This window comes from Zonotrichia albicollis, chromosome 1, assembly GCF_047830755.1.
Source record: "Zonotrichia albicollis isolate bZonAlb1 chromosome 1, bZonAlb1.hap1, whole genome shotgun sequence".
NCBI lineage: Eukaryota > Metazoa > Chordata > Aves > Passeriformes > Passerellidae > Zonotrichia > Zonotrichia albicollis.
Window position 1 is genome coordinate 146,501,450 of NC_133819.1, and position 9,243 is coordinate 146,510,692.

Consider the following 9,243-nt stretch of genomic DNA (forward strand, 5'->3'; position numbering starts at 1 on the left):
CAGACCTTCACCCTGCTCCCCAATCCCATGACACTCTTTCCTGCAAGCAGCCCACCTACAGTCAGTCAGGCAAGAGGTGCTTCCCAGAAATGCTGATTTGATAGATCTCATGACTCTGCCTCCTCTTCTTATTCCAGGTATTAGGCAGAACTGAGAGAAGATGGCATAGCAAACAGAGAAGGGCTCTCTAATGTTCCTCATGGCTTCCCCCTCACATCAGCAGGGACATTGTGGGGATCTACACCAGCAGAGTGCAGGTGATGCTGCACACTTCCCCAAAAGCAATATCTAATCCCAAACCTTTATCTAGTCTTTTTTTTCCGTGAAAGTAAAGGCTGTAGTTGTCTCAGAAGATGATATGAAAATGAGAATATCTCCTAGTTACCTCTCCTTCATCCTCTCTTTAAGTCAGGTTAAAAATTTTCCACAAATTGCAATTCCAAACAATCTGTATTATGTTACCTTTCTGTACTCTGTCCTTTATCCACCAAATATTTTGTGCTTACAGCTAAAAACAACACTGGAAAAATAAAAAATCTTACTTGTTTCAATTTTTCATTCTACTCATTAATGCTTCTGTGCATAAATAAAGCATTTGGATGGTTTGTGGAGGCGGACAGGTCTTGAGTCTGTCTCCCTGACCACAGCACACCTCCCACGAGGCACGACTGCAGGGGTTTCCTACAAAATATTGCACTGCCTAATACAACGTAAAATACAGAACATCATGGGAACATCAGCTGTACCTACAGTGACATGAGCTCAGAAAAAAACAGGGATAGGCTGTAGCCTGACCTGCAACCCCCAAGAGACACTTCCAAATTAAATATCTCAGAATCTCAGGTTATTTTATTTTATTTTACTTTATACTGAAAATGTTCAGCTAGAGTTTAGCTTTACAGACATGAAATTTTTCATGGGGAAAAACATTTTTTTCTTACCAAGTAGGACCACTAAGACATTGCCATATTGCCAAGAACACCATGAACCCTGGTGACCCAGCAAAGGGGAACATCATGAGTGACAAAAGATAAATCTTTTGTCTAGTAGAGCTACTAGAGAGCAAATGTTTTCAGATGGGGAAGGAAACAGAGCTGGTTTCTTTAGGGACCAAATCCCCAAGGACAGGCTTGGATAAATTCACTTGTGCAGAACAAAGAAGAAGGAAGAATCACAAGGAAAGTATCTCACAACACTTTCTCTTAATTAATGCCAGTGAAAGCTGAATGCTAAAATTTCCATCAAGAATTACTCCCTTTCTCCACTGCACCTCTGTCCCTAGGGCTTGGCAGGGCCTGATCCTATTTATGAGCTCTCCTTGAATGACTTCCTCAAACAGAATTATTCCAGAGGACCCAATGGCAACCAAAGCCTCCTTTATATGCACATTCCAACAGTGAGATCCACAGGATCCTGGATCCTCATTTATGTGCACATTCCAACAGTGAGATCCCCAGAGGATCCTCCTTTATGTGCACATTACAGCAGGGAGATCCACACAGGACCCTGGAGCCTCCTTTGTGTGTTCATTACAGCAGTGAGATCCACACAGGATCCGGACCCCTCTGCAGCCAGACGTGCATCTCTGCATGATTTAACGAGATCCCATCAGTGCCACTCTTTCAAAAGTTGTGGCATGCAAAGTTTTCACCAAGAGCTTGTCACAGCCCCCTCATGCCCCTCACACAACACCCTCAGCAAGGATGGAAAAGTTTCAACCCTCTTGCATCAGCAGCTACCTGCCTCCCAGACCCTGGGATACACACAATATTGGAGTGCTTTGCATCATCTCTTCCTTAAACACCTCTGAATGCTTGGATCTACAAGGAATTCATCCCATCCAGCCATCCTCAAATCCCTTCTGACCCTCAGCTGCTTATTCTCTAGTTATTTGTATTTGACAGCAACAATCTTACTGGTTAATTTTGGGTGCATGGCACTTACTGCAAAGTTACTCAGATGAAACAAATAATAATATGTCATTAAGATAACATAAATGGGACTTTCCTTGAAAATTAAAACAAGATCAAATTTATAGATTTTATGGGAAGACTGGCAATCTCTCAGCTTCCCAAGGAAAAGTGTAAACTGTTCTAGTGTGAAAAGAAGCACGGAGAGACTGCTGGGATGGAACTACACTGTGTCACAGCAGCACCTCCAAATGAGAGAGACTCCTTTAAAGAAGGAAAAAAGGTTAAAAGACAATCCATTTGAAGGCAAGAATAAAGACTTTTAGTGTCAACTGAGATGCTGCTTCCCAACAGCTCCTGCTCTCAAGCAGGTCCTCCTCCTCCAGTGGCAGGAGCAAGCTCTGTCAGCCACATCCCAGCACACTCCATCACTCTCACCAGATTCCTTTTGTAGGGTTGGATCCTACAGTGAGGTAAGACCCCACAGCTTTATCTGAGTTCAGAGGGAGCTGAGACTGAACAGAAACTCAGTGGGGCCAATTTGGACAGCAAGATCCTCTGGATGTCCTGGGGAGGGATGGAGTGTCTATGCTGGGCTGACAACTTGTGTGTTTTACTTCCTGTAAGGATAAAGACTTCTAGAAGTGTTTTGTTTTGTTTCATTTTCATTAATATTGAATTTGGCACCGATGGTTTTCACAAGACTGTTACTGACTTTTGTGAGTAAGACTGACATTTCAATTTTGCAGGAGTGAGTAGTCATCAAAGAGAACTTGACCACACAGTGTCAGGTCCACTCCTAAGAAGAATCAAACCTTACAAACATCATGATTTTTTCCCCATTCTGTGATCCATATTGCATAAGCACCTTAAGGTCAACCACACATCTAAAGAGTTATCTAAAATGAATGCTCTAACTTGGAAATTCTTACAGCACTGCAAATAAATGTCAATTGTTTTATTATATTCAATTCAATTCAATTCAATTCAATGAATTCAATATTCAATTACAGTATTGTCAATTGTCTGAATCTCTCAGCTCACCTGAGCCTCTCCAGACACATCCACTGTCCTATTGCTTATATCCAGACATGAGCCCAGTTGTCACAGAGGGGTGCAAACTGCTTGGAATGCTCTGCTGTGTGCTAAAGCCTCACTGAGGGGTGTGGGCTGGCCAAGGCAGGATGAAAGGGGTGTCCCTCTGTCCAGCTGTCACTTTCTCCAGCAGGATTATGCAATACTGAACACAACAGCAAGCTCCAGACCTAAGAGCCTTCCCAGCAAAACACACTTCAAGTGCTGCCACTGCCTGTTTGCTAGCATGAGTTTTCCTATGGCAAAAAGAGGTGAAAGAACCAAAAAAGTGTCACAGCATCCAGTTTCCAGTTTCAGATTTTAAGCTGGAAAACAAGACCCGAGTCCCAAGATATACTTGATGAATAAACACTGAAAAGAGGGGAGCAGCAGTGAATGAGTGGTACACATGCAGCACTCTGTAGTGATGGTTGCCTTCTAACTCTTGCTCAGGGCTAAAGCACTGTGAACATAATAAAAACGTGCCTGAAGGTAAAATCACAGCCCTACACTCAAGTTGTTTATTTGCAGGTGCAAGGACTATGCCAATGATCAGTACTTCCCGAGAGCCAGGCTCACAACCCATGCAGCCTAGAGAGCTTTGTTTGTCTTTGGCAAATAAACCAATTTCAAAAATCACTGCTTAAATCCTCTGTCACATAGAGGTCTGCACACCTTCTAGTGCCAAAGAAAAACACTATCACTGTGATCACTGACAAACCCCTGGGTTCTCAAACACATTCACAACACTAAAACAAACATTTATTTTAATACGACTCTGCCAACTCCATTCTGTGATGTTGACAGAATGATCTTTTTGATATTCCTTATGACAGCTTAAAGCAACAGAATTTTTAGGAATGCAAACCAGTTGTCATTCTCTTGACTTGTCACCTATGGGCCATAAAACGAGTTTATTTCCTCTCGGTTCACTTGTGGTCAGTGTAACTTTCTGGTTGACAGCGCTGCAATGCTCGGGTTTCATGCACTGCGGGGTGATGCTTATCGGACCGAAACCCGATGGTTTTCATTTGACGCTTTTAGCTACGGAAGGGATCGGTTCGCCCGCGGTCTGCAACAGCAGCTGAGCCTCACGCTCCGGGCTGAGCTGAACTGGCTGCGCTCCCTGGGGCACTTCGAGCTTTAAACCCGCCCGGAGCTTGGGTTTTTCTGGCATCCCTCCTCCGGTGCCTCAGACACACCGGCTCGGGAATGCCACTCCAAGGCAACGTGGAGGTACGGGCAAGTCAGAAACAGAGTTACGAGCAGCTGCTCCTTTTGGAAAACCCGACGACATAAGAGCAATAAAGCCTCTAGCAGACCCTTGCTCCAGGCACCCGGAGCGCCTCACCCCGAGGATGAGAAAGCAAAACGCTGCTGATAACCCCCCCGGGGCAGCCCCGGCCGCGCCCCCGGAGCCCCGCTCTGCGCCCCGCGTACTCACACGAAGGCGTGATAGAGCAGCGCCCAGCCGCGGGGTCGTTCCAGGGCGTCGTAGATCAAAGTTTGGATGCGGCGGTACCTGGCGTGGTTCCGCTTCACCGGGCGGCTCAGGGGGGTCTTCGCCAGCAGCCCCAGTCCCGGCGGGCTCCGCTTGCCGCCCTCCTCCTTCCCGCCGCCCTCCAGCAGCAGCGTCCCGTCGCGGTCGCCGCCGGTGCCCAGGGCCAGCGAGCCCTGTTCGGGGTCGCCGCCGGCCGCCGCTCGCCGCCCCGCCGCCGCCGCCGCCTCGCCGGCCGCGCTACCGCCCGCCGCGCCGCGCCGCGCCTTCAGCCCCATGGTCGGGCCCCGGAGGCGAGCTGCAGATCGGCGGCGACAGCCCCGGGAGCCCCAGGGCCATGATCCGAGCTCCCCGTCCCTCCCCCCAAAATGACTTCTCTATATATTTATATAGATATATTCATCTGTGAATGTATGTGTGTGTGTATATATATATATATGTATACATATATATATATATCTGGAGGGAGGGGGTAGAAGCGGTGGGCAGGGGAGGCGGTCACATCCCCGTCAGGTCACCCCCGCCGGCGGGCAGCGGGCGGGCAGGAGCGCGGCGCGCACCTGGGCCGGCGCGAGGGAGGGGAATCATCGCGGAGTTTATTTACCAGCCCGATGCCCGAGCCCCTTCTTCCCCCCCCCCCCCCACCACCCCGCCTCCTCTTCCTCCTCCTCCTCCCAGCTCCTGCCTCCCCCCAGCCCTCACGTTAGGGAGTGGCCCATTGTATGCAGCCAGCAAATAGCCGGGCGCCCGCCCCGCGCTCCCCCAGCCCCGGCTGTCGAGTCATCCGCGGTGTGGGGGACACCGGCCCCGGCCCCCCGCCACAGCACTGCCCCCCTCCCCGTGTCCCCCCACCCCCCGGCTGCCACCCCCCAGCAGCCGCCGCCGGCGCGGAGCGGGGAGATCCCGGCAGCCGGCGGAAGGGGAGACCCCGCTCGGCTCCCGGGGATCCCCCTGCAGCATCACAGCCCCCCTCCCCCGCTGCGGCTGCAGGGAGGGAGGGAGGGGAGGGGAGGGCATTCCCGGCCCCCGGCGGGGGGCTGCTTCCACCGCCGAAGCAGGAAGGAGCGGAGGATGGGGATGAGGGATGCCGGGAGAGGCGGCGAGTGGGCGGCTGGAGGCGCTGGCGGCCGCTGCGGATCCCTGCGAGCCGGAGCCTCCGCCCGCGGGCCGGGCTGGGGCCGCACGGCCAGGGAGCTCCAGCCCCAGTCCCACCGGGCAGCGCCATTGAGCGCGGCTCTGTCACGGAGATGCCGCTCCCGTGCCCTCCCGGGAGGCTCTGCCGGGAGCGGCGCCGGTCCCAGCCCAGCTGAGCCCAGCTGAGACCCGGGGGCCGCCCCGAGCCTGCGACCCCGGAGCTCCCCTCGCTCCGCTTTGCCGTGTGAACCTCCCCCGGTCCATCTTCGGACCTAAAACCTGGCGGGATGTGGTCAACAGCGCGGACCCTTTCCCTTTCCGTTTGTAGGCTGTAAGGAAGAAGGGAAGAGACAAGCTTTGTGTGCCTTACACCTTTGGTGCCCTCGCATTTCTTCCACAACGCGCTAGAAACATCCCCTCTGAGCGCTGCTGTCGTGTAAAAACCTGCCTTCAGGGCTGGGCGTTCGCATAGCTACTACACCTTGGGAGGGTAGAAGGGGTCTAAAAATAAAATAAAATGCAATAAAATTAAATAAATGGTAAAAAGAAATGGACTATAAAATTATATATTAAATGAAAAATAAAATAAATTTTTAAAATAAAATAAAATTATAAAATAAAATATAAAATAAAATATAAAATAAAATATAAAACAAAATATAAAATAAAATATAAAATAAAATAAAATAAAATAAAATAAATGCAAAGCATTACAGATTGATAGTGATTTTTATGGGAAGTTCTCCTCCTCCAGATGGGGGAGTTTTCCTGGTATCTCCTGTAGAGATGCCAAAACACCCAAGAGCCCTTCCAGACTCAGAAGCAGATTTGCCACCTACTCTATCTGCTCCTGTTCCATTCCTGAGGGATTTATGATCTGAGCAGTCCTTCCCCTGTTTCACACACCAGGAAGGGCAGCAGATGCAAAGGCAGCTGCTGGAGGTGGTTTCTGGACCCAGCACAGGCCATACAAATTTCAACCAGACAATCCCAGGTCACTCAAAAACCACGCTTGTGTCATTGCAGAGCTGGGTGGAAGAAAGGCTGTTTTCCCTCCCATATTTCACCCTCTGAGGGTGTAAATTGAGCAAATTCTGTGCCAAAGAAGACAAAAAACACTTCTTTCTTCAGCTCTGCAAGCTCCAGCATTGATGTGTCTCAGTCACCATCTGATTTTTAACCTTTGCAACCCCAGGGATTTGTCTGGAAGGCAATGAGAGCAGAGTGGTACTTCATGCAATGCCTCCAGTGTCAGCAGCCAGGGTTGGGATGCTGAGCTCTCCTGGCATTATCAGCAGGAAGGAGCTGGCCTGGGCGCAGCTGACATTCTGCTGCCTGCTCTGCTAACATCTATCAGCATCATTTGAATGTCATTTATAGCTGAATTCCCAAGGAGGGCTGTGGGAGGCTAGGAAGTTTTGATAACTAGGCCATTTATCTCTCTCCAGCTCCTGTTCTAGCTCAGTACAATAGCGATTACACTTGCCAATGCCACAGGGGAGCCATAAGCATTAGCGAGGATGTATGGGGCACTGAGAATGAGCTCTTGCTGCAGATAACACCCTATGCCTTAACCTTCATCCCAGTGCTGCATTAGGAAGAGGTGGGAGGAGAAGGGGAGGGGAAAGACAATTTATAGCGAAGCAATTCATCACAGCTTTGAACCACAACAGTAACGTTCAAACCAAAATGGGGATGGTAAATAATTTTCATGGGGGGGGGGGGAGGCAGTAAATTATTTTCACTTGCAAAGGGTTTCACCAATGTCAGATAGCAATAGGTGATTGATAGGAAGGAGCACCAGCTTGTTTGGCTTTTATAACACTTATACCAGAGACACAACACTTTTCAATATCAGTTACATGGAGGGGTTTTTCAGTGGCAGGCTTCTGAGACATTTTCAAGCCTCAAATCACGCCCATACAAGCCACCACTTGAGACCCAACAGGAAAGAGCTTCCATCGCCTCTCTAAAATTAAAATCCCACAGCTCAGTGTCAGGAATTCTCCTCCTCCATATTCCATCTGGGATAACTGCTGCGCAGATGTAGCCGTGCTGGCTGAGCAGTGTAAAGCAAGGGAGGTTGGCTGAAGTCTTCTAAATCAATCCAAAGACACACAACAGTTTCAAGGGGATCTGAATCAGCCCCCAGCAGTGGTTTTGCAGTACCCCATTGATGGTACCACTGCTGGGGACACATCCCTATTGCACACCTGCTGGCAAAGCTCCCGCTGATGGTGGAGGGAGTTTGGCCAGAGGGAGGGCTCAGGGCTGTGGTTTGGCTTAATGAGCAATTACACTCCATTACTGTTATTTATGAAGTGTTGCTGGCAGCACCCAGCGTGCTCAGGTTTGATATCCACCTCCTTGGCTGACACTGGAGATGTCTGTAATCAAAAGCAAGTGCTTCTGCTGAGCTGGATCTGGCAGCCAGGAGGCTGGAACAGGTTCTGACAGGAATGTGCAGAGGGACTCCAGATAAGCATCTCCCAGCAGGTTATGCTGGCCCCCATCAAACAGAAAACTGGTTTACTCAAAGAGGTTATAGCCTAAAATCAGAGGAAAACAGGATTGTATCTGTTGGTCAAGATAATATGACTTTATCTTGGCTTTTTCATAGGTCATCTGGATTCTTGTGAATGACAAACACAGGAGTGCTTGGTAAACATCACATTAACACACAGAGTGTATTATGGTAGAGCCACATAAACACTCAGCTGGACCACCCAGAAGGAAAGTGCAAGTGGAAAATCAGTTACTGTGCAAAAGACTTTAGGAGCAACATGGGCAAACACCTGCTCATGAGCTCGTGTCAGAGCAACAGAGATTTGTTACTTAAAAAAGTGGTCAGGCTATCTAGGAACCAGGAACAGAAAGCAACACTGTCTATACTGTGAGTGAAACTGTCATGAAATGCCATGTCCTGCTCTAGTAGGGCATGCTTTGAGAAAGGTGAAGAGCAGAACCACAGGGATCATTTCCTGAGATGAGAGATTTGAAGCTTGGGGACCTCTTGACTCGGGAGTCTTATATATGGAGCAAGGCCCAGTGCATGGAGGGTGAAACTGTATAACCATATAAGTAAGTGGGATCTCAGTTTCAGTGTAAGCACTGATGTTGAATTTTATTGCCCTTTTCTATCCTCCTTCTGCCTCCTCTATCTTATCAAGCAAATTTTTTGCAGTACTTCAAGGCTTCTAGTTTCTCATTTAGGGTGACAAGAACTAATCCCATTTTTAGCTGTCTCTAACACCAGCTTCCACTCAACCTTTGGTGTAAGCTCCATCAAGCATCCTCGTGCTCTTTCCTTGGAAGCTCCAAAAGCTTTAAGGAGGACTCCATTCACACACAAACCTACCTTGCTTTTAATCATTTTGTTAAAACTCAGTACTTGGATGCCCACAAAATCTACCAGTGGGACTGAGCATGGTCTGGAAGCCCCTACTGATGAAGGCCAAGTGAGACACTGCAAGTACAGCCCTGAGAGCCCAGATTATTCAGGCAGTAGGAGCAGCCTGGCTTTAAAAGAGACCTAAAGCCCATGGGGGCTGATTTGGGGAGTTGCTAACCAAGACCCAGGTTGTGCTCTCTCAACTGCATTGTTCAAACACCCAGCCTCAATCTTGT

The 9,243-nt window shown here is 49.1% G+C and overlaps 1 protein-coding gene across 2 annotated transcripts in view; it reads right to left on the reverse strand.

The window, feature by feature from the left end:
• The window catches only part of KCNQ3 (potassium voltage-gated channel subfamily Q member 3), a 195,902-nt gene extending 191,142 nt beyond the window's left edge, over window positions 1–4,760 (reverse strand). For both annotated transcript variants that reach the window (XM_074557157.1, XM_074557150.1), the window contains exon 1: window positions 4,429–4,760. In XM_074557157.1, coding sequence (XP_074413258.1) covers window positions 4,429–4,760 — 332 coding nt within the window. The remainder of the gene's footprint in view (window positions 1–4,428) is intronic.
• Between the last annotated feature and the right edge of the window lie 4,483 nt (window positions 4,761–9,243).